Genomic DNA, 25,876 nt, shown 5'->3' on the forward strand with positions numbered 1-25,876 from the left:
CTGTGACGTATTACTTCCGTGTTTCGCTCCAGCTGACTTAACGCCCTTTGCAATTGAATGGGATAGTTGGGGCACCGCGCATTGCTCTTGCGCAGTGCTGCCCGAGTTATGTGTCAACGTGGAAACATTGGGGTCTCCAAACAGATGCGGACACATCCACCTGGATCCATAAAAAAAAAGAACATCTGCATATCTGGCTACGCCTCTGATTTATAGTCAAAGTGTAAGAATAAGCAGCACGCATAACGATTGCTGCTGACTTTACGCACAGATAGAGTTATGTTGGTGGTGTTCAGGTTTTTGGAGGGGAGGCAGACAGAGCAGGAATGTTTCTACGTGGCAGTGGGAGGAGAAGAGGTGGAGGGGGGACAATCTCACCGGGGATTCAATTAGGCAAGAAAGAGGTTCAAGCTTTAAATGTGAAAAAAATATTTTAAAAAAGTAAAGCAGACGGTAAATACTCATACCCTTCGGGTAAAATACACTCTTTTTGAATTCATGCTTTTCCCAATAAAAGTTATGAAATGTAGATTTTCAGCCCGGCTTTTCAGTTGTACTGTGAAAAATTCGAACTGTAAAGTTTTACTTTTGTAATTTAATGGGAGGAGCACCTCCAGTAGCTCCCACTGGACGGAGCGATCTTGCCAGCCCCGTGCCCGTGGGAGGGGAGGTTTTGTGTGGATACGTGGTGGAACTTGAGGCGGGCCTATAGACCCACGCTCAACAGCCTACCCTTCCAGCTCTTTCCAGCCTCAAAAATGGCTACCTCCACTTCTTCCCAGCTTTTTTCTGCCTTATTAATCGCATTTTTCGTCTCCGTGGTGAACTCCCAGTATGAGAAATACAGCTTCAGGAGTTTCCCCAGGCATGAGCTCATGCCTCTGGAGTCCGCTTACAAATATGCACTGGATCAGTACACCGGGGAGAAGTGGAAGGAGACGGTGGAGTACATGGAGGTGTCTCTGCGACTCTACCGGCTGCTGCGGGACAGCGAGGCCTTCTGCAACCTTAACTGCAGCTCCGTGAGGCTGGAGGACGAGCAGAGGTTTGCGGAGTTTCCAGAGCTGCAGGCGTTTGGAAACGTTATGAAAAGAGCGCAGTGCCTGAAGCGCTGCAAACACGGCTTACCCGCTTTCAGGCAGACCATGCCCAGCCGGGACACTATAGATGAATTTGAGAGGAGGGAGCCGTACAAATACCTTCAATATGCCTACTTCAAAGTAAGCAGAACTAATAAGGAGGTGGCCTCGAAGGGGTCCCCTAAATGAGATTGGAGTCTCAAACTTTCTTTACCCAGTGATAATGGTTTATTTAACTATGGTCGTGATTTTTTCCCCGACGTGCGTTTTGACGTCATCTACGTGCCACGGATGCACAATTGGGGGTCTGCTGTATGAACTAAACTCTTGTGGTTTATGGTCCATTTTTAAGGAAAGGACAGGAAAGGAAAGAAACACCGATAAAGGCGCCGGTTCTTATTCCTCTGCACATCTTAGAATCGTCTATTTTACACGCACAGCATGGTCACAGAAAGTCGACTGTTAAAGCAAATTTAGAAATAGTTCAGGAAGCTGAGAAACATGACAAACGCAGATGATCCCATGTGGAAGTGTTAGTCAATATAGTTATTGTATTTTTAACATTTCCATGCTGGTGATTTCCTCCACATGGCCCAAGGGGTCACCAAAAAGTTTCATTTTAATGGAAATTAATGTAATCACATCATATTGAACTCCCAGTTGCCACAACTAAGCTCCTAGGGCAATGCCAAAAAAGGGGGAAGACACATTGTTTTGCACCTGTTTTGCAAAGTAATCTATTAATCTAAAATAATTAAAAAATATGCAGCAGTAACGGAGCGTGAAGTAAGGTGTGCATGAGAGTGGAGATGTGTGTGAGGAATCAGAATCAGCTTTACTGACAAGGTATGTTTACATATACAAGTTACAGGACTACACCGTGACACAGACATTAATAACACATATATCATCTTTATATCAAAGATGTTGGAATCAGTGTAATAAATATATAGTTACTATATATCAATTCAATTCAACTTTATTGTATGGAGTTATATTTATAATTATAATTATAGTGCTTTATATACAGTTGAAGTAGAAGCAGATGTCAGTGATGAGGAAACAACAGGGGTCAGCACACTGCCAACAATATAAGTTGTGGTCAGTTTTGGTGATTTAAACAGATTAATAAGTGAAGACAAACATCAGCTGATAACTGATAAATGACATCACTCTTACAAGTAAATCTACTGCTGCATGTGACACTCATTTAATTTCAGGTTAGTACCATAGGCTTTGTGTGGTTTCTTTACTGACCAGCACAAAAACAAATCATTCTAATGTGTGTTTTTGTGTTCTAGTCTGACAACCTGGCCAAGGCGGTGTCTGCTGCCCACACCTTCCTCCTGAAACACCCGGATGATGAGATGATGCAGAGAAACATGGCCTACTACAAGAGTCTGCCTGGAGCCGAGGACCACCTGAAAGACCTGGAGACCAAATCCTACGAGGTAGGCACAGATACATGCTTTAAACACAGTGAGGCACGCTTTCATTTTGATCCTTTCTGATTTCTCGAGGCTTTTAACCACAAGAGGCGTCACTCCCATGTGGCATGCAGCCCACTCTGTTATTGGCTCTGTGGGTGCCCTGACGTGGAAGCAGCCTGTGGTCGTGCAGGTCAAATGGGCATATGTGGGAATATGAACTTGCCAGTTTTGGTCTGAGTACTTTAAGGCATCCTTGGCAGGGCCTTAGTGGTTACATCCACTTTACTTTACGCTACAAAATTTCATATGTCTTGATATTTATTAGTGTTGTTATGTAAAATACAAGCGTGGGAAGGTGGAAAAAGAGAGTCTGCAACCATTACTTGTCAAAGATTTCAGACAGAAGATAATCATAGTGTTGAAAATGATTAATACTGAGTCCTTTATCAAAGTTTGCATTAACACTCTGGATTGTGTTTTCAAATCCTTTTTTCTTGTGGTATCCCAGACCTTATTTATACGTGCCGTGAGGGCGTACAATGGCGAAAACTTCCGTACCTCGGTGTCAGACATGGAGCTGGCACTGAGGGACTTCTTCAAGGTCTACGACGAGTGTCTGGCTGCGTCTGAGGGACCGAGGGACATCAGAGATTTTAAAGACTTCTACCCCTCGATAGCTGGTCAGCTCATGTCCATCTCATGTGCAGTCATGACTGTTTATTGAAGGCCTAAACTTATTTTCTGTTCAGACCACTACATGGAAGTGCTGGAGAGGAAGGCCGGGTGTGAGAGCGACCTGACACCTGTTGTCGGCGGTTATGTTGTTGAGAAGTTTGTGGCCACCATGTACCACTACTTGCAGTTCGCCTACTACAAGCGTGAGTAGTACTCAGCTGGCAGCTTTGAGCAGAGAAGTATTTCTCTTTCGAATTTCTGAGGTTCGTTTGCTGGAGTTTGACTGTGACTTTAACTGTGCTTTCAGTGAATGACTTGAAGAACGCAGTGCCGTGTGCAACCAGCTACTTGCTGTTTGACCCCAATGATGAAGTCATGAAGAACAACGTGGAGTATTACAGGTTCCACAAAAGCAAGTGGGAGCTGATAGATGATGATTTCCTCCCCAGATCAGTGAGTGATGTTCAGAATTAATTACACAGAATATGCACACACCTGATTGATGCATCTCAGCCTGGGAGAGCATATTGTGGATTTATTTCAAAAAGCTTGTTTTATTTATTTATGGGTTTTTTTATGATGATGATGATGATGATGATGATGACAAGTCCCTGAAGGACTTATTTCACATTTTTGGAAGCATGTTTATTAACCTTTTTACCTAAAAGTTGTTGAAAAGATCTGTTCGGCAAATATGAAGCTTAGCAGGGCATAAGTCTGTGCACTGCAGGGTATCTGTGTTGTTATTGATTTTCACAGGTGCCCATGAGTGAATCCTGGAAGTTTCCACCCTGTTTCCAGCCTTTAATGTTAATTAAGTTCATATAGTAAGCCATTTGCCAGATGCAGGTTTATTGTTAAAAACAGCTATAAAAATGCATCAGTGCCAAAAACTGCAGTTCCTCCAGCAGCCACTTGAGATTGGCTCTAAAAGTGAGATTAGCGCCATGGACTACCTTGTTAAAAAGCATGTTTACTGCCTGGGAAATAAAATGCTTCTGCATTATTACGGTTGTGGCCAACAGAGGTGGCTATAGTTAGCAGCTGTCTGCTAGGCTTCACCACAGCTGACCTTTCAGTCATGATTGTGGTGTTGGTGTATTTTGTAGCATTTACCTTTTGTGCAGGTAATTTCTCTAACAGCCCATCCAAGAAAGCAGAAGGTTTTGTAAGTAAAATTTTATTGAACAAAGTTTAATTTAATTCAACTTAATTTATATAGCACCAAATCACAACAACTGTCACCTAAATGTGATTTAGATTGTAAGATAAAGACCCTACAATAATACAAAGAAACCCCAACAATTAAACGAACCCTTTTGAATAAGCGCTTGGCAACAGTAGGAAAGAAAAACAATCTTTTAACAGGAAGAACCCTCTGACTGAACTAAGCTGAGGGCAGGCGGCCATCTGAATGTATTTTTGATATACCAGTAATAAAAAAAAGTATAACTCTTCCTATAAAATGTTTATTGCTTTGTCACAGAAACACACACATCCTAAAGAGGGCTTATTGATTTCTTCCCCGCTTTTGAGTCTTTGGGTCTCTCTGACACTCATCATTTCTTTAACTGTTGTCCTGCAGGAGGCAGTCCGGTACTACAATCAGACCACCATGCAGCTTCAGATGTTGGAGTTCTCCAAACAGCGTCTGGCCAGCGACGATGAGGTTTGTATCAAAGGATCTTTCCAGGCGGGAGGTTATCTTAGGTCAAGTGAAGGGAACATAAGATGCAGTCTATCCATAAAAATAAAAATACATAATTCCCATTAAAGCACAGTTTGGACTGCACTGTTTGCATCTGTGACCTTGTGTAACTGGGAAAACCCTGGATTCCTCAGGCTGGTCACATGATGACCTTCAGTACAATGTGTCCAGTGTTTATTAGACTGCAATATCACAGACAGCCGTGAGGTGGCAGTGTGGCATCATTTTTCTTTAAGTTATTATACTGCAGCACAGGAAGTGTGGCCATCAGGCCAACATATAAGCCAGGATTACATGCTGTATGTGGTAAATACTATTCAGTTACTGACTGTAATCTCTTCAGTAATGCAGAATATGAGAAATCACAGATAAAACTGCGAGTGTGAGGATTAATGGTAATCCACTTAGTGGAAAAAACCTCGCTTTGAAACAAAACAGCCTCTGTGTCTGTTGTCTCTGTGTCATTGTTTTTTCGTGTTTGTGTCTGCAGGGGGAGGTGGTCGAGTTTATAGATGAGTTCCTGGATGAGGATGAGGAGAAGATTCTGCTGAAACACTGAAAAACAACACAAAACACTCCCAATTTTTATATTTATCGGGGTTTACAGTCTGTGGTTGATCGAGTTTGTTTTACTTTCCTACTGCGTGCCCATTAATATTCTGTTCAGTGGACATACAGCATAGTGGCTTAATAATTTAAAGAAAATTTTGTCTCATCTTTTTATTAATGAATTTCTCCACTGTGAATCACACAAGTATGACATTTTTTTTTTTTTACAATAAAATAACTTTCCAATAATCACGCCTTTTTAGTGATGTTATAAAACAACTGCCACTTCCACTGAGAGCAACTGAAGGCACAGATGCATCTCTCAGATCCTGTGTCAGGTCCTTGCTGGATTTGTTCCCTCGCTGTAGAGAGATTTTTAGTCCTGCAACTTCTAATTTTGTCCTCCACTTGTTCTTCAAAGTTGCAAGGAGACACTGCAAACCACGCTGAGATATGACAGGCTTTTCACTGATAGCTCTTTGGGAATAGCCCTGCTGGTCAAAAAATACTACTTTATGTCTGTCAAGCTGTGTTGTCTTTGGTATTTTTCAGCTAAAGAAATGGGAACAAATGATGTGCTTTAGCGACAGGCTGCAAATGAAAAAAGTGCCTAAAGAGACAATTTAAAACTGGCTCTTTGCTAAGTTCATCCCTTGAGTAAGGTAGCTCTTTGTGCTTAAATGGTTCACGGGTCTGTGTTAAGCCACTTAACAAACAACAGACATTCTCCAGATAAAGGTCAGGTACAAGGACTGGAGTGTCCAAATGTCAATAGAGAAGTTTTTAAAGACCCTCAGAAATTCTGCAAAACTGTGATGTAAACCTACCAACCATTCTGATTCTCTTTCACCACATGAGACAAACAGTAAATCATCCCAGTATCGAAGCTGGAAAAACAATTTTTTTATATCTGTTTTAAAAGTGACTTAAATGTTAATTACTCGGCTATTCTTCGTTTCCAGTTCACTGGTCTTTAACTGGAACCCCAATATAAAGAAACCCAGAGGTAGAAGACAGGAGAGCTGAGCAGAGAGCCCACCAGAGAAAACACTGTGGTGTTTAATAATGTTTGAACATTGAGTCTCTGTGCAGTTTGTCACATGGTGATGTTAAAAACCCACAGGGGAACATTCCCTCTGTATTACTGTGTGTCTCCAACTCTTCGCCTTCTCCTTCTGTCCTGTTTCTTTTATTACCTCTTCCTCAGCTGTAGTTCATCCCACCGATTTCTGTCTTCTGCTTCTTTTTGCTTGGAGAAGCAAAAGCATTAAAAATGTCCTGACGAAAGGACAGAGTAACATCTTTTGCCGAGTCCGCTGTGAATACTAAAGAAAGATAACAACTGAAGATTCCTATAAGTTAGTGCATCTAGTTGACCCAGAGCAAAAGTAAACTAGAAGCCAGAGTTATACCACATATTTATTTTAACTTTGTGAAGACACATACAGTACACATTTCATCTTGTCATAAATCACATAAGGTTGAGAGGACGATGCTGCAAATAACTAGTCACACTTTTAATTTAACAACGTCTATTTTTATGATCCTTCTTCAGGCATCGTTCATGTGGCAAACCTGTTGTTTCGCCACAGAGTTCGTTGCTTGATAACCTACGGCGTGGGCGAGTACAGTCGCGGTAATCACAGCTGAAGTAAAAGGTAGTCGCGGAGATGAGCGTACCCTGTGTAAGATATGAGGGGTGGTTTGTAATGCCACCTGTGAAACATGAAACAAGGTATTTCCACACACTGGTAATGCTGTCGTATGTACAGCGAGTCAATACAGTCACAGATCATATGCACAGAAACTCACAGAAGGCAGGTACTTAATAATTCCCCATGGCCTCGCCACATTAATGTCAGTTCATTTTCAGACACCATGAAGGAAACAGATTAAGATATTTCCTGTAAATCAGTTTGTTATTGAGTTTGAAATTATGCAAGAAAATTCTTTACCATAAAGTTTCTTTTTTATTAATCAGTGGTCCCTGTTGACAATAATTATAATCACTTCCCATGCTCTTACCCTTATATACTGTTTTATTTAATTCCTACTGTAAAACACTGAAATTTGACCACAAACGTGACTATTTGTATCCATTTACATCTGCTCTTTTACATTTTCTAAATATTTGGCACATATGGAAAGATGGCACGTCGATAACAAAGAATGATAGAGTATTTTTAAAAATCCTGAATGCATTAATTTCTGTTTGGCAGAAATTGTCACAACACTGATATCTACTCAGACATGAGCAAATATTCCCAGAGTCCAGTCCTCTGTAACTGCTCATAGTGTAATGACTTATGACACATTCGCCATTATATGTGTGTGTACACTCACCGGTCACCTGTTCAACTCCTCATTAAAGGAAATATCCAATCAGCCAATCACATGGCAGCAGCTCGAGGCATTTAGGCATGCAAACACGTGCTGAAGTTAAGACCGAGCATCACAATGGAGAAAAGAGGTGATTTAAGAACGTGACAGCTGATAGCAAGGCAATAGTAACTCAATTAACTACTCGTTACAACCAAGTTTTGCACAGGGTGTCAAACCTTGAAGCAGATGACCTTCATCAGAGGAAGACCACACTGGGTACCACTCTCATCAGGTAAGATCATGAAACTGAGGCCAAAATTCACCAAAACTGGACAAGAGAAGACAGTAAAATTGTTGCCTGGTCTGTTGAGTCTCAGTTTTTGTTATCACATTAGGATGATAGGATCAGAATTTGGTGTAAATAAAAATTCATGGATACATGCTGCCATGTGTTAATGGTTCAGGCTGCTGGTGGTGTAATGGTGTAGAGGACATTGTCTTGTAGGGATGGGTATCGTTTAGGTTTTATCTGATACCGGTGCCAAACCGGTACTTTTGAAACGGTGCCGGTGCTTAAACGGTGCTCGAACCGGTGCTTAAAGAATGGAGAACACAAAATTGGTCCAAAAACCTCTCATGTTCAGCTGTTTTTTTAGTAAAAAGATAACAATGTTAGCCTTTTCTGCAGCTATAGGGCATATATGGTATCACTCTTGGCTGGAAGCAGTGCTTTAACAATGGAAAAAAACAAACATAAACTTCATGTTTAACTGTTTCCCACTTTTTATTTGGTCATTTTTGCCTTTTTGGCCAGGGTGAAGGGAGTATCTGCCATCAAACAAGAAGACAGCCGCATGTAGCTATGATGGTGTTTGCTAGTTCACCTTACATACATTAATGTAATAACGTGGTTAGCCTACTCAACGTAAATTATACACGAACAACATTAAGCTACTCACGCAGAGAAGAACGGCTGCTGCTGCCATCATCATCCTCATCATTTCTGCTACACTGGCAGGGCTAGGGGCCAGGACTCTACTCTTCAGCTTTTTGGGGGATGTTGCTAACTCTTCGTCCGATAACAGGCACCACACCTGCAGTAGATGCGCTCGGTGTGAGGTCTCGCAGCAAGCTATCAAATACGGCGCATTTTTCGGCTTTTAAAAAAAACGCTATGCGTCGCCAGGTGTTTCATCGGATTTCAGGTGTTACCTCCTTTCCACAGGATCACCTTAAAGCACTTGTTGCAGGCTGCTGAGTTTGCATCTTTTGCTGTGAAGTACAGCAAGACTTTTGACCGCTTCGCCTTGGGCATTTTTAATCTGTAGCTCTGCTCTAAAAGAACGTACGTACCTGGACCCGCCTACTATCCCCGGAAACGTAAAATGATTGGCTAGAATTCAAAGTGTATCACATCTCAGGAAAAAAAAGCACCGAAATAAAGCACCGAAATGTGCGCTGCTTTTCGGTCTGGTTACTACCGTTTATGTCAGAACCGGTGCCATCATGGCACCGGATACCGGTACCCATCCCTATTGTCTTGGCACACTTTGTAGCCTTTTAGTACTAAATGAGCACCGTTTCCCCACCACACCCTACATGAGTATTGTTGCCAACCATGTTCGTCCCCGTGCACGCTTCTTCCAGCAGGATGACACACCACGTCGCGAAGCTCGGATCATCTCAAACCGCTTTCTTGAACGTGACAATGAGTCAGCTGTTCTCAAATTGGCTCCACAATCACCAGATCTCAATCAAACAGGGAATCTTTGGGATGTGGTGGAACAAGAAATTCACATCATGGATAGCCGATAAATCTGCAGTACCTGTGTTATGATGTCATGTCAATATGGACCAAAATCTCAGAGCAACGTTTCCAGCACCTTGTTGAATCTATGCCATGAAGAATTAAGACAGTCCTTTTAGAACAAAAGGGATGTAAAGTGGTATTTGAGTGTATATCGATCTCTCTGTTTTAGGGCAGTGGAGTCCTATTTGTGATCATTTGAAAATCTAAATGCACTTTTTATTAAACTTTTGGCTGCGTTGAAATTGTATTTAAACTCTATGTAAACTGTATTTATTTGAGGCTGTGATTCTTTTTCACCACATTGTTTAATCTGTGGTTAGTTGGACTGATGTCAGGATCTACTCTGCTTCCTCGGTCGGTACCTTCGAACATAATTTACTGCTAGCTGGCGGATTGCACAGACCTGCAACACGCACACGCACACTATCACGCACACGCATACATGTGGCTGAGTCTGCAATCTGGATGCCTCTTTATGTCTCACCAGCTGAATGTCAAAACCAACACAGACAAGAAATATTTCTCCCATCATGCTCCACCTCTTATTTACACCTTTCACCAGCCTCTTTTCTTTCATCTCACCCCTCTCAGTACTCTTCATATCCTGCCGCGAACCTGCTCTGACGGTCTGTGACAACGCTCCTGTGGTGAACTACACCATTTTTTTTCCATAAACACAATACACAGAATATCAAACAATGCACATCAGCAATAATACAAGCACTCAACAAAAACAACAGCAAGAAATCGTCATCAAAATGTCCAAGAACTTTGGAGAATGAAGTTTCAGTTCCTATATTCAGGCAGTGCTGTGCCTCATGTTGTGGTTTTCCTATATGTTAATATCTTTAAAGTCTCGCTTCTCAGCTTCTGGAGTTGAATCCAGCCTGGTTTATGTCCAGGTAGATGCCAGAGCTTTAAAAATCATGGTTAACATACAAGGACTGGTGGATTTCCTCAGAACTAATAAGTGACAGGACTATTGCCATCTTGTTTCATTCAAGTTTCACTATGTTAAGCATCATTACAATATTTTGTGCTAGCTTTTTTAAAGTTTATACCTAAGATCAACAGTTTTCAACTGAATCTTCCCATCCTTCCCAAAGGAAGAGTGTCTGTGCCAACCTCTCGCCCCTACACCTTTTGCTGCATCTCTATCTGTTGGCCCTGTCTGGCCTGACTTTGGCCCTTCCCATTCATCTCATACGCCGAACTCTTCTGCTGCTGTCGTCGGTAACACCACACCGCAACAATGATTGCAGTTGCGATGACACAAATCGCCACAACAATGGCCGCCACAGTGGGGCCTCGACCGGAGGAGCTCGGAGGGAGGGGAGGGCAGGCGTCATCCACACAGATCGTCTCTCCCATCTCCCCTTCCTGCTCTCCCCTCTCCCCAGTCTCACCAGGCAGGTTGAGCACGAAGCCGTCCTTGTGCACTGGAGGGCTTGGGCCATGATCAAGGAAGGGATGATCGGTAAGGTCAGCCATCCAAGAGTCGGTGGGAACTGCTTGTTGTGTGCTGTAGTCTCCAGTCTCAGAGTATGAAGGAGAGTCTGAAGGCTCCAGAAGGTCGGGGGAAGGGGTCCCGATGGAGTCAGGCCGCACCTCCTCTAAAACCCCTAGTTCGAATTCACGCACCGTGGTGAGAGACTCTTGCTCCTTGGGTGAGCTGGTGTAAGGTCTAGGAATTTCTACCTCAGTGGGTCTGGGTGTTGTCTTGAAAAATCTCCTTCTGTCTTTATCCTCTGGTTTCACCTTCTCTGTTACGGAGTCACCGTTTTTGAAAACAACAGGGTAACCGTCCAGCCACGTGTCATCTGTGGCTGACTTTCCTTCTGCTCCCCTCTGAGTGACGTTCTGACGCTTATCGGCTACCACAGAAAAAACAACATGCCGACGACTATCATCTTCATGGCTATCGTGATCTTCATAGCTCTCAGCGTCTTTGTGTCCAAAATCATCGTGATCATCAAGGTCAGCATAATGGGTGTCGTCATAATGTATGGCACGGTCATTGTGGTCATCGTGGTCATCATGGTCATCATGGTCATCATGGTCATCATGGTCATCATGGTCATCATGGTCTAGATGTTCCTCAGAGACCTCATGATGTTCTCCATTATGATCATCATGATCCTCCTGGCTTTTGTGTCCGTCGTAAGTATCATCTGGATCGTCGTACTCCTTGCGATCACGGTCCTCCTCATGTTCGCCCATGTCATAATGCTCCTCGTGATCGTCATAGCTTTCATGGCTTTCCCTTTTGTCCAAATCTTCATCTTGAGCTGGTTGCCTCTTGTGCTCATTGTGGTCTTCCTCTTGGTGGCTGCCGTCTTGATCGTCATGGTGGTCATCTTCAAGGATGTCGTCCTGGTCATTATGGCGGCTGGTGTCGGGATCATCAAAATCATCTCCTTCATGATCAGGATCATCAGCATCAACGGGATGTTGACGATAGGGCCTTTCTTGACTCGTGTGCTCAATGCTCTCCTCAGATCGGTCAACAGAGGTTCTCTGTGTTGCCTGCGTGGCTGGATTGATGAAGACCTGAGGTCCTTCCTCCTGGAAGGTCTCAGAGGGGAACCAGAACATGTGTTTCTGGGAGAGAAGAGAGACGGGTGCTTCTGTGGCTTCCACTGTATCAATCTTGGCCACCTCAGTTCTCTCCTGCTGCCACGTCCGAGGACCTACCAAGTCCTCACCAGCCCGTTCCTCATTTTTTTCTCGTTTAACTAAAGCTCCTTCAAATATTTCACTACCTTCAGCCACTTCTCCTCCCACTTTACGCTTTCTGCTCAGGTCTCGATGGTCCTCCTCAGCTTTGGCTCTAAAACTTGTCTCTTGCTGCTCCACGCTCATCTCTCCATGTGGGTACGCAGCTCCATACACTTCCTCGCGTACATCGCCATGAGCCTCTAATGGTGTCTCAGGTTGGCGCTCTGCCTCTATGTAGGAATCTGTGAACTTGTCCTCGTAGTCTGTGTGACTCACCTCATCTGCAGAAAGACAAAATAGAAATGTGTAAATTTTCAAGTCAGATCGAGTATCTACATTTATTATTTATTATTTTATGACTCAAAGAAAGTTAGCTAAAGTTCCCAAAATATTTAGATTATGAACCCTTAAACTGAGAAACAGTGATTTCAGGTCAATGCCACCTCTTTTAATTAAATATGATGCCAAAGGCAGTCTCCAGTAGATAGGCATTGCAAATTCTCTGCTCCACTCTTTGGTGGCTTCATAATGATGCCAAGGCTCCGAAAAGTCACAGCATCCTACCAAGAAATAGAAAATAAAACCTACACAAAACCTAAGAAAAATGTTTGTTTTTTGTTTTTTTTTGGTGTATTTTCAATGACATTTAGTGGCACTGCTGGATAGATTTTGAGACCTTTAGCTGGAGCCAACTATTGCCATCTGTTTCCACTGATCATACTGAGCTAACATAATCTGGCTGCTGGGTTGGTAGACCCTGACGTCACTGATTCTTGTTTCCAAACCAGCAAAATGTCAGTGTCACTCTTGAACCAGTTCCCCTGGTACACAGCCAGTTCTTTAAATCAGAAACACAAAAAAATGGTTTGAGATTATGATCAAAGCTGGACCTCAAAATGTCTGGGTAGAAAACAGATATTTGAGACCTTTTAGAGGCTCCATTAACTAAACATAGCTGCCAATATTGTAAGAAAATTAAAATCTAGAGTAGTTTTCCTTGGAAAGTTTATGAACGACTGCTTTAGATTAAAAGCACGATTAACTGTTAGCTAATAATCCACACAGGCCATGCATTTTGCCTTTATAAAGGATTAGCGACACAAGCTAAAGCACCAGTAACTCCATTTCCATCCCAGCTAACAACTGAGAGTCTGTTCAAGCACAAAGAATCAAGCTCTGACCACAACAGCCTCTTACCTTTAACACAAATCTGCACCAGTCCATACCACTCCCCACAGCTGTCACACAGCAGGCTGAAGGCTGTGTGTCCACCAGGCATCACGTAACCTGGGACACATGTGTACAGAAGCTCATCTCCCATCTCGGACCCAGAGTGACTCTGCAGGCGTGCATTAGGAAAAGATGGGGGGTCTCCACATGGCTCATCTATCAGCAACAAGCATATAGATGCACGTATTTAGTAATAGAGCTGTTATACTTATTCCATAGGAAACAGTGTTCTCTGTAAATGTCAACCAATGCTTATCATTTGTAAAGACAAAGAATGAACGAATGAATTCTGGACATGAAGCAAAAGCTTTTATGTAAAAGAATTATGTGAATTTTAAGAACATGAGGATAAAGTATGAATATGAAACTGAAACTGGTCCAATCTTCATGGATATTGATGTGGATAACTATGCATATTAAAGTTCTGCATCCTTTCATGTTTTCAGGGCTATGCTTTGTCTCTGAACCTAGTTTTATTTTCATGTACAGGATCTCGAGGTATAGCTGAGCTGAGCAGGGTATTTGCTTTGGGAACCTCAGAATCGCACCCCTGCTTTTGTGGATGATGTGATTCTGTTGGTTTAATCAGAGCGTGACTTTCAGCATGCACTGGAGCGGTTTGCAGCCGAGTGAGAAACAGGTGGGATGAGAATCAGCGCCTCCAAATCCAAGGCAATGGTTCTCTGCCAGAAAAACAGTGGAACGATGGGGAGGAAGGCTGCCTCAAGCAAGAGAATCCAGTCATCCTGGGATGTCATTCACAAGTGATGGGAAGGTGGAGCACGAGATGGATTGGCGCATTGATGCAGCATCAGGAGTAATGAAGACATTATACCGGACTGTTGAAGCAGAATCTCTGTGTCTACATCCCAACCTTCACCTACGGTCATGAAATCCAGGTAATGGCTGAAAGAATGAGGTCACAAAAACAAGCGGCCAAAATGTGTTTCCTCCACAGGGTGGTTGGCTAACCTTAGAGAGAAGGTGTGGAGGTCATACATCTGTGGGCATCGCAGAGTAGAGCCACTGCACTTGCATTTTGAAAGGAGATAGTTGAGGTTATCGAGCTTCTGGTTAGGATGCCTCCTGAGTGCCTCCCTTTGAAGGTTTTTCAGGGGCACCAGTTGGGAACAGATCCCAGGGTGGACTCAGAATCTGCTAAAGACATTATGTATCTATTCTGTGCTGGGATGGTCTCTGTATCCCCCAGGAGCAACTGGGAAGTGTGGCTGGGGAGAAAGACATCTGGGATACCCTGCTGCCAACTTGACTTTAGATAATTAAGATAATTAAAGATAATGGATGGATCAATACAGTTTGTTTTGCATTATATCCATAATATATTGTTAAATTCTAATAACAAGTGTTTTATTGTTTATTATGAACTAAAATATGATTTAAAATGTAAAATAAAGTTTAAAAATTCCTCAAATGGTTATTCAAAAAGACATTTTGACTATAGGCTGTAGTGCAATTTCTTTTTACGTGTTTCAGATTAAATGTGGAATTTTTAATTAGTTCAGTGTAACCGTGTGAGTGGGTTTCCCTGACAATGGTGCCTCCAGGGATCCTGTATTTAATATACCCAACCATAACTAGACAATAAGCTGTGTAGTTGGTTTGCCTGTATCAAATGGATGTGAAATGTTCACATGTGCTCCCACAGCAGAGAGTGTCTGTGCCAACCTCAGGGTGTGTGGCACATGGACTAGAGAAATCTTCCACGTTTTGATCCAAAACCTGGAAATGATGTGCCAGATGTGATGTGTGTCATTTAGTTTCAGCTGCATCAGAACTAACACACATTCATGGATCCAGCTGTTTCACATCACATTTACATTTACACACACACAAACCTGAGTCATTCATGTCCTGATTGCTACTACCATTCCTCTTCTACGATCCTTACGTACTGTGTATGTTTTCGTGTGGGTTTGCTGACCTTTGTCTTTGATGCAGAAGGCGTCCAGGTGCGCTGCGTCCTCTGTGCCATTTTCTGTCCTCACTTCTACAGCTTTCAGCACACCGCCCACAACATTACACACTGTGGTCCTGGAAATAAACAGACAGTGACGCCTATGATATCCATACTGCATAAAATCAAGTTACATGTTCACATTCTCATTAATTAAAACGTGACATAACACTGACTTGACTATAGAGGAGCATTTCATAATGGCGTCTGTTGGTCTCTGTTGCTATTCTTTCTCTTTGTAACAGCTGTGCTATATTTTGTGCACATTTTGAGCATTCTTAATTTAGTGATCGTCTGGTTAATTCTATTTAATTACCTCCAAAGAGGTTTGCGCTTTAGTTTTAGCTACTATAATTTTAGTATTTTTGAGCTCTTCTGTCCGTGTGTGATGTACCTGCACAGTTTGCTAATAAAGCTTGCTAGCATTATCAGAACACTTATGTTCACTTCAATAGAGTAATTCAGCAAACATGGCTTAAACCCTGAAATCATCTCCCAGGTCAAACCTGGTTGCAGTTCAGTTCCAAAAACTGAGGAGGACCTGGACAAGATGTTAATGTTTGCACTCCCAAAGAGATGGTCTGACTTGAACATCTCTTAGTGAGGGATAAATATAGATTAGATTAGTGCATTCATTGCAAAAAAGGAATTAAATACATCTGTTTGTTTTTTTGTTTTTTAAAGACAACTTATATAATCATTTATGATTATGGGAGCATTTAAAAAAGACACTTTAAAGCATTTTTCTGCATGTTTATGGATAACTAAATTCTCACTAACTCACTGGAGCATGGTGAACTTAATATGTTGGACGGTTACAACCATCCTTAAACCCAGGTTCCTGCTGATTCCTGAGCAAGAAGCCAATTAGCTGGGCCCAAAAGTGTGAAATCAAGAGTTTGACTCACAGCTGAGAAAGTGACAATTTCATTGAACAATAATATTCATCACAACAACCTCTTTTTCTGATTAAAAGATAAAATAATTACATATCATAAACCAGTTCATGAGGACAGAAGCTATGATGAAATGTATTGACACTTTTGTCAATGAATAATAACGAAATCCAATCAGAACTAATTAAGTTGCGTAGAAAAGTGGGAAGTTTGGTAACAGACACAAGTAATCTCCTCATGCAGTAAGGTGGGACATGGACATTTGGATGACTAGCTCCCAGGTGAACAAATGACTGGGAGTAAGAGAAGAGGAGACATATTGACACAATCGCATTTGATATCAAGGAAAATTAGATGCTTTGTAAACAATTTGGAGCAATTCTCACCAGTAAAAACATGATAAAATTTTACGCATTACATTTTAGTCAACTGAATCCACTTTAGATTTAATCTACGATAATCTTACGGTGTTTAGTCGACTGAAACTAAATAATGTTTTAATCTAAAAACTACTAATAAAACTGAATCAAAATTTGCTGTCAAAATGACCACAGAACTGAGGTGCTATTTTTCTTCTCATTCTTTCTATCAGATTCTTTTTTTAATTGTTTCATCTAAGTGATAACAAGATTGTAGAACACAAGTTTTATCTTTTTTAAACATCCAGGCAACATTCAACAAGTACCTCGAATTAGTGTCGAGGTCATGTCTCCAACATCGGGTTTGCTTTTTAGTTTTGAACTAGTTTTCAGCCGTGAACAAGAACTATCGCTACAGTCATTCAGCGTTGAAATGTTTGCTGAGAAGATATGAAAAGTTTATTATAGCAACCTTGTGACTAGGGAAGGGTACCGGTTCTGACATAAACGGTAGTAACCAGACCGAAAAGCAGTGCACATTTCGGTGCTTTTTTTTCCTGAGATGTGATACACTTCAGATTCTAGCCAATCATTTTACGTTTCCAAGGATAGTAGGCGGGGCCAGGTACGTACGTTCTTTTAGAGCAGAGCTACAGATTAAAAACGCCCAAGGCGAAGCGGTCAAAAGTCTGGCTGTACTTCACAGCATAAGATGCGAACTCAGCAGCCTGCAACAAGTGCTTTAAGGTGATACTGTGCAAAGGAGGTAACACCTCGAATCTGATGAAACACCTGGCGACGCGTAGCGGTTTTTTTAAAGCCGAGAAATGCACCGTACCTACTGCGGGTGTGGTGCTTGTTATCGGACTCTAGAGTTTGCAACATCCCCCAAGAACCCGAAGAGGAGAGTCCTGGCCCCTAGCCCTGCCAGTGTAGCAGAAATGATGATGATGGCAGCAGCAGCCGTTCTTCTCTGCGTGAGTAGCTTAATGTTGTTCGTGTGTAATTTACTTTGAGTAGGCTAACCACATTATTAAATTAATGCATGTAAGGTGAACTAGCAAACACTGCATGAGGCTGTCTTCTTGTTTGATGGCAGATACTCCCTTCACCCTGGCTAAAAAGGCTAAAATGACCAAAGAAAAATTGGAAAACAGTTAAACATGAGAGGTTTTTGGACAAAGTTTGTGTTTTTTCCATTGTTTAAGCACTGCTTCCAGCCAAGAGTGATACCATATATGCCCCATAGCTGCAGAAAAGGCTAACATTGTTATCTTTTTACAAAACAACAGCTGAACATGAGAGGTTTTTGGTGTTTTCCATTCTTTAAGCACCGGTTCGAACACCGGTTCGAGCACCGTTTAAGCACCGGCACCGTTTCAAAAGTACCAGTTTGGCACCGGTATCGGATAAAACCTAAATGATACCCATCCCTACTTGTAACTGACAAGTGGCTACAGTGAGGCTGTGTAGCTGCTCTTGGTTCTTTAGTCAGACCTTCACCTCACTTTAAAAAAGCCAAGATAAGACTGCCCACAATGTCTCAAAGCAGTGGATTGCAAACCAATGAATAATATCCATCAATTATTTACAGTCTACCAGTCTGCCATCATTTATTTACAGGCCTGACCAGCATGCTGGGAACCAGTGGACTAAAACAATATGTAAAAAATAGCTAGCTCCATCACCAGCAGCTTCAAAAGTAGAATTCTGAATACAATGCATTGTTTTGAGTATTATATATATTTTTGGGCTTTATTTCTGTATTTTTTTCTGGGAGATTATGAATGCAGGTCATTAACTTGTAATTAACACTGAAACATTCCTCTACATATTCCCTCCACCCCTGATATCTAAGGCTGTACCTCTGATTAAGTGCGCATGTGGGAAAGTTGACTGCGCACACAGTTTATTCACCACCACTTGATTTGTTGCCCATTTAAATATTATTGCAGTATGACATCAGGGTCCAGGAACACACATCATGACTCAGAAATGTTGCAGTATCAGCTGTAGCCTTTGGCACAGTGTTATCCCACGCTGATACATTATGGATAGATGTTCCCAGAGAACAAGCCTTAGGTTACAGCCAACTTCAAATAGAGAAGTCATAACATTGTGGACATAAAGCAGCACGTATTCCACTGGGACTGAATGAGCACAGCTCCTACAAGCTGCAGAAGCTACTAAAGCTGAGTGAATACTCCATTTATGTTGCAGCATAATCACATTATTAACCCGTTTATCATCCAAAAACACCAGATAAGACAAGGCCAATCAGATTATGTTCCCACAGAGGCTGGCAGTAGCAATCAGTCCTGTGGGAAAATTCAGAAATATGAGCTTTAACAGCAGGTTTGATTGGTGATATTAGTTACTAAGAATCATTCTATAGAATAGACACTGGGCCCGGCACAAGTGTGTGCATCTGATCTAAACAAAGCATCACTAATTGGAAATAATGAAACTAGCAGGGGTGCCAGTTTAGCTCACCAGATTGAACAGGCGACCCATAAACTGTAAGACTATTGCAGAGGCCCGTGTCTGAATCTATCCTAAGGTATTTGCTGCACGTGTTCCTCCTGCTCTCTCTCCCAGGTTTCCCCTCATCTTTCAACCGTACTGTCCTGATAAAGGCTTTACTAGCAGTGCAGTGAGAGAGTGGAGCAGGTCAGACTGTATGCGTGTGCCATGTTAGCTTTGCTTTATGGGGGAGAGAGTCTGAAGGAGAAAAGAAGAAGACAGAAATCACAGAGAAAGCACTCAAAGAGGCAAAAACACTGACGACTGTTTAAAAATGTAACTTTCATCCCTGCAGGTATCTGTGCCCGAGAAGAATCCATCACCTGACAGTGCGTGACTGCTACAGGGAACACCCAGAAGTATGCGCGCATTCATATGAAACGGCCTTAATTCATTTTTCTTGTATAACGGTGTACAGAGATACAAAATGACTGACAGGTCAGAAGAAGATGTTAAGGTGGAAGAGTCAGCGTAGGAGGCACTTGTTAAAGCTCCTAATAGACCTACAGACTTATGTCATACACATCTGAGGTGGTTAACTGGCACTGACGCCAGTCTGGAAGCCATCACAGTTCACACACCAACGACACAATTATTCATCTAAGCAACCAATATGTGAGTGAGGGAGTGGGTGAGGGTGGCCTTTACACAACCAGTGGGAGTGTGTGCGGTAAGGTGGGCAACAAAACAGAAAAAAAACAGACAAAAGGATGGAGGGACAAGAAAAACAGACCAAAAACATTAATAAAACAATGCAATCAATGTATTTTTACCTTTAACTAACATTGATTGATGAGCTAGATATATATCAGGAACCACCATGCTACGCTTCAGAGTGATGATTTATTTATGATGAAGACCACGCAGGAGAGGAGGATGAATCACCTGTGAATCGTATTTCCCTCACACGCTCTGTAAATTCACAGCCCATAAATAATCAGCGCATAATGTCTGAATGACTGCAGCACCTTCAGCTGTTGGACTGCTTCTTCTGACTCTGTGTTTCCTGATATATTAGAAGAACATTCTGGTGCTTTTCTGCCTCCAACACAGACCAAGGTTGTCTGTGTTTCCTGAAAAAGTTACAGGAAACGTTCACTGTATCTGAATATACGTCAGATTCCACGTCTGTCATTGTCACTGCTCGAATAAGCCGTCCCAAAAGGAGAGGCGTGAGGTGTGTAGCTCCTGACTTCAGCAGACGGAGCTGTGGTAGCAGGGTGATATAGTGTGAAACACAGTAAGAGTGTGAAAGCTGATGTCCGCTGATCAACATGTACAGAGCCAGCGGTATATAAATATATATAAAACCAGATATGTTACAAGCATATTATTGTATGTAGGTTTTATTTCTCAATTGTTTCATTGAAGTCTCCGTTCATTTTTATAACGAAGTTTCCAGTTTGGGAGTTTCGTTGTGGTTGACCAGCCCTGTAGGTGGAATAGTCGGCCGCTCCCTTATTCACAAAGGGTCACTACAGCAGGATATGCTAAATGCCCTTCCCGACACAACCGCCAAGGGATTTGTGCCTCCTCCCAGGACACACTGTTCACACATTACACCAACAGAGAGAAACATCACTTAACCTGTTTTCTTTAACCTTGATAAAAAAAACAAGGTTCAATAAATCTGTGAAAGAACCCCAGCACTCACAGACTAATTGTATTTTATAGTCTCTAATATACTGTAGAGCAGGGGTGTCAAATATAAGGCCCGGGGGCCAGAATTGGCCTGGCAGAGATGCCAACCCGGGCCGCACTGGATGTTTTTTGAAAATGTGATCGAGGGCATACATTTTGGAGTTTTAACTACATTTTGTCCCAATGATGAAGACTTTCCCCACTGTCTTTCATACTAAACTAGAGTAACAGATTAACAGTTAAATGACAGGACAATAAAAGCTTTTACAAATCAATCAATCAATCAATAAAAAGGATTTTACTTTATAACTCTTTCTTTTATAATTATAGGACAGTCTGGGCCATGAGCTACCAGAACTTTTTATAATTTGTAGATTTATGTACATTTCTGTCATGCTGACAGATTTCTTTCATTAAATAGAGCAACTTTTCTTTATCATGTAGTAAGACTGAGACAGCCTGTTGACACTGAACTTCTTTTTCTAGTACTGAGATAAAATGTGCAGTTAAACGTCTTGACACTGAGAGAAAAGGGGGATTTTTACTTAAAAGTTTTGAATGAACTCGAAGTCGTGTCATTTAGAACAACCATTAATAATCATTTTGATTTTGGCTTACATACACCAAGAATTTCAGGGTCAACTTAACCATTTATTGGTCAAACAAAGAGCACGTTTGCTGTGAATGGACCCCAAAAAGCATCTCAACTATTATTCATTAAAAGCAGGCATGTGTTCACCAGGTGTCTGCACCCATTTAAAAGGAACATGTTTCACACTCTTCATACATTTTTCTATAAGGAGCTGCAGTGTAGGATACTATAGTAGCAGTAACAGTGTTCATGAGGTTTTATTGCTCTATAATCACCACTTGTCAGCTTCATCTCCATTTAAGCAAACCGGGTACCGCTCTTCCTCCAGGCCCAAATCTGCTCTGTTCTGAAAGCTGTGAGTGTCGTTGCCGTGGAGATGAGAGGTGTAAATGGAGGCAGTTGTCGACATGACACCCCATCTCAGAATTCCCTCCTCCTCCAGGAAGAAACAGAGGAGTCCTTCTCCCTCTCTGCTTCCTCTCTCTGCTTTTTCTCCTTCCCCCTGAAATGTGTCACTCTTCTATCTCCCCGCTCGCTTTCTTTACTTCCTGTCTCTTTCATCCATTCCCGAAACCTCCGTCTCACGCACACACACCATAATGACCTCTGACATCTCCTCTGAAGACAGCTGCTATTCTTACCCTACTGAGCCCCCGTAGAGCCACCCGCGGGTGCACGGGGAGAAGTAGCACTCCACCACAGCGTGACGAAGCTCCTCTACTGATGCCAGGCGGCCGCGGTGCGAGGCACAAGCTTGCTCAGCATCGCTGAAGCCCTGCAGGTCAGAGGAGTTCCTCAGGTCCAGCACAAACACTCGACCTGAGGAAATGCAAGGAGATTAACATTAAATAACATCTTATACAAACAAATTCAGGATAATAGCAGAATGTGTAGTAAATGGAAGTAAATATCTTTAAGGACTTCCTAAAGCTTCACTCGTGAGTGTGAATCTCAGCGGCGCAGTCGTGGATGTGCAAGGATCTGCTTTGCCCACCCCCCTGTGATCATTAATTGACTGCAGGAGCGATCACAGCGGCATACCGGTCCTGTCATTACCACCCCGTTCTCACATCACGGCTGTCCAGTAACACAGGACAGAAATGTGCTCCAGGTTCATAATCGCAGGAGTTAAGTTTTTGAAATATTTACATGACTCTGAGATAAACCAAAATAAGCTGTATCTGGCACAGAGGAGAAGTCTTCCTTCAAGGCTTTCTGCCAGACAAGCTCTCTAAAAATGTGTTGCTGAAAGGCTGTAGGAGGGCACTGGTGAGGCAAGCTGTGCACGGGAACTGAAGTTGCTGCTTATAGTCGTTCTTCTGAGTTTACTGAATACTTGCAACTTCAGAGAGTTATCTGCAGAGGCGTGTTCAAAGACAGCTTTATTTTAAAGCCTCAGTTTTGATGACTGTTGTAGACGGAGACATATTGTCATTTGTTTGTATGATTCTGTTACAGCGATTATTCTGTTTTAAGTTCATGGTTCAATATTCGTTTAGTGTCCCTGGTGTCTCTGTGCATCATGCTTAAATTTCTATCCCTGTTTTATCACTTCCTGTTTTATTTTGACAGTCATTTATCATTTTGTATTTGCTTTTACTTCCCTTGTCTTGCTGTCCCTAATTATTTTCAGTTCTTTTTTTCTCCACTCCCCCTGATTAGTCCTCACTGCGTTTCATTTTCCCCCATCTGCATCTGTTTCACCTGCTCTTGAGTGTGTTTTGCTTCTATTTTGGATTTCTTGGTGTGTTTGCCTCATTGGACTTTGGTTCTTTAATGAAAGTTGGTTTTTATTTTTGACACATCTGTTTATGAGTCCTGCATTTGTGTCCTTTTGCCGCACCTTGTGGCAAAAGCTGCAGCAGATGACACAGCAGCACTTCTGTAATTATGTATAGCTATTAATAATTTTTGATGGTGTTAACAATTTTTTTTTTATCAGTTTTTTACGTTTCAGACAGGTGAGCAGTCACAGTCAGTGACTGTCACCAGCTGTAAGATCACTTTTGTTTTATTGTCAATAAAAGTTTGACCCATTTAATTAAGTTCACAATATTCTTTCTTGTCAATCCTAAGTTTCTATCTTCATTCCTCAATTTGGTCCATATATGCAGGAGTGTCATCAAGGATGTTTCCTATAACTATATAAGACAGAAACTGTAACAACTGTAACAATGAAAACACATTTAGTTACATTTAGGTTCCTCTAAATAAATTATTCTCTGTGCATTTACTGAATCTTTAGATCCCAAAGTCACAAATAAAAGAAGAATGCAATTTGGACTGCTTCTTATTCATTTTTAATAAATATCTCAGATATTATGACAGTGTATCGAGTAACCTTAAGCTTCATGGAAGAGAAGCATCTTTTTTAAGCTGTTTAGAGGGCTCGCCTGCACTAAATGAAATTTCTCAAAAACCTATATAGCTATCGATCCACGAGGGGGCACCAAAATCTAAAGTTGCCTAGGGCATAAAAAGGGCTAGAGCCAGCCCTGCTAATCAGCCACTGAAAATGATATAAGAGAAAACTTTTTAGCAACAAAGCAGTAAAAAAATAATCTTCTCTCGTGCACTCTAAAGGTTTGAGAATGACTGCTGGACAAAGCAGACCACTCACACAGCTTAGACCAAAGAACAAAGTGCGGGTTTAACGGGAGAAATAGTGTGGTGTAATTGTCTCTTTTGCCATTAAACATTTATTTTAGAACACTTTTTGACTGTAACAGGCTTGGTGCCAATTGCTGGCGCGCTATGCGTAATTGGCGCACATCACCACCACAGCTTTAGCAAACGGACAAAATTAGATCAGAAAATAATTTTACAACGAGGTTATTTCAATGATTTCAAATGTTTACTTACCGTCTGCAGTTACAACAGTCACCAGAAGACAAGCCAGGCATCCAAACAGCAGCAGTTTGTGATAACAGCGATCCAGCATCTTTTTTCTTCCGTCCATAGCTGTACACTAACTGTCAACTCTTATTTTTAAGAGAAAAGAAAAAGTTTTCAAAAACTTCAAAAATTTGTATTTACAGGCTTGCAGGGTTAAGCAAACTCCTGCTATTTCCCTGCGGGTGGCAGAGGTTGGCTCTGGGAAGGTAAGGGGCTTGTTAACAAGTGAGGATGTTAACAGAGCTGCTCAGGAGCGAGGCGGTTATCGCCCCAAATAGTCGCACTGGCAAGCAGATGGAGCACCTGTGTGAAAACTCGCATGTACCCGCTAGAAAACAGGCGACGTCACGCCACAGTGTCTTGAAGGTGGGCAAAGAAGAAAGAGAGAGAGAGAAAAACTTTGGCTGAAGATTAAAAGGGATCCAGCCTGCTCAGTGTTTATGAGCTGGAGTAAATAAAAGCCTGTAAACTATGAGTGAGTGTACATTTACGATGATATTAAACACTCTCTAACAAATAGAGGACCTGTATACCCAAACTAAACACATCTCAGACCATAATAATCTTGATTAAGGTGTACTGGAGCTGCACTCGTGCGAGTGTGGATGTGCGCGTCCCATTTGGTGAGGGAGATAAATACAAATGGCCCACACGAGCGCATAAAAAACATCCAGGCATTGTCTCAGTGAATCTGCAGGTGAAGATAACACACACACACACACACACACACACACACACACACACACACACACGTTACTGTCTAGAAAAATAAAAGCTATCGCCGCGTGCACATGTGTTTGTAAACAGAAACACAGGAAATATCCCTTTGCATCTAATCACATCCGTGAGGAAGGTGTTATTTGCAGCACGGTTGCTCTCCTGCTAGTCAGCTTTTAAAGCTCATCTACAAGTGACGGCTTAAATATCTGGAAGTTGAAAATTCAGTCTGGAGTTTGTAAATTGGTAACTAATGGTCAATCTCACACAGTTTTGACAGTGGATGTCGTTTATCTAAGAGTTATGGATGTTTTCTCAGGTTTTCAAACTCAGATCAGAAAATCTGAGGCGATATTAGAAAAATTGTAAAGACTGCTTTATTCTTTAAATAAAGTTCAAAAGTAAGATTGCATTGAAAAATGGATGTGCTGTTATTACTGATGAAGTAAGGTGTAAGTAACAATGTTTGCACTTGACTGGAGCTAAATGCATGCAAGGACATTTGTTTTTGTTTTTTTATTTTAAACTTAGCACAAAAAGTAAGGAATTTTGTGTCTGGTTGATTATTCCTGTGTTGTAACAATGCTTCTTGGCAATAAATCTGACACCTTTGACACCTTATTTCCCCTTCAAATGGTGGGACATTTGTAAGAAACAGGCATTAGTGGGTTGAGCAGCTTGTTCTGCTATTGACTCTTGATTGGTGTCATTTGTTGGGTTGGATGAAGAGTCTGAAGTCTGAAGAAATAGGACACAT

General features: G+C 41.8%; 2 protein-coding genes across 2 annotated transcripts; one reads left to right on the plus strand and one right to left on the minus strand.

Moving 5' to 3' along the window:
- The first annotated feature begins 659 nt into the window (after positions 1 to 659).
- On the plus strand, positions 660 to 8,214 carry crtap (cartilage associated protein). The gene is made up of 7 exons (XM_085149613.1): positions 660 to 1,220; positions 2,381 to 2,530; positions 3,018 to 3,189; positions 3,259 to 3,387; positions 3,492 to 3,637; positions 4,770 to 4,853; positions 5,383 to 8,214. The coding sequence occupies exons 1-7, from the start codon at positions 759 to 761 to the stop codon at positions 5,449 to 5,451; spliced, it is 1,212 nt and encodes a 403-aa protein (XP_085005739.1). The 5' UTR covers positions 660 to 758; the 3' UTR covers positions 5,452 to 8,214.
- Positions 8,215 to 9,302: 1,088 nt separating this feature from the next.
- Positions 9,303 to 25,264, minus strand: susd5 (sushi domain containing 5). The gene is made up of 5 exons (XM_085149603.1): positions 24,370 to 25,264; positions 22,149 to 22,326; positions 15,464 to 15,573; positions 13,489 to 13,677; positions 9,303 to 12,572 (listed from the first exon to the last, which is right to left on the minus strand). Exons 1-5 carry the CDS (start codon positions 24,464 to 24,466, stop codon positions 10,708 to 10,710), a joined length of 2,439 nt encoding a protein of 812 aa, XP_085005729.1. The 5' UTR covers positions 24,467 to 25,264; the 3' UTR covers positions 9,303 to 10,707.
- Between the last annotated feature and the right edge of the window lie 612 nt (positions 25,265 to 25,876).

This window comes from Neolamprologus multifasciatus, chromosome 22 (assembly GCF_963576455.1).
Source record: "Neolamprologus multifasciatus chromosome 22, fNeoMul1.2, whole genome shotgun sequence".
NCBI classification, from domain to species: domain Eukaryota; kingdom Metazoa; phylum Chordata; class Actinopteri; order Cichliformes; family Cichlidae; genus Neolamprologus; species Neolamprologus multifasciatus.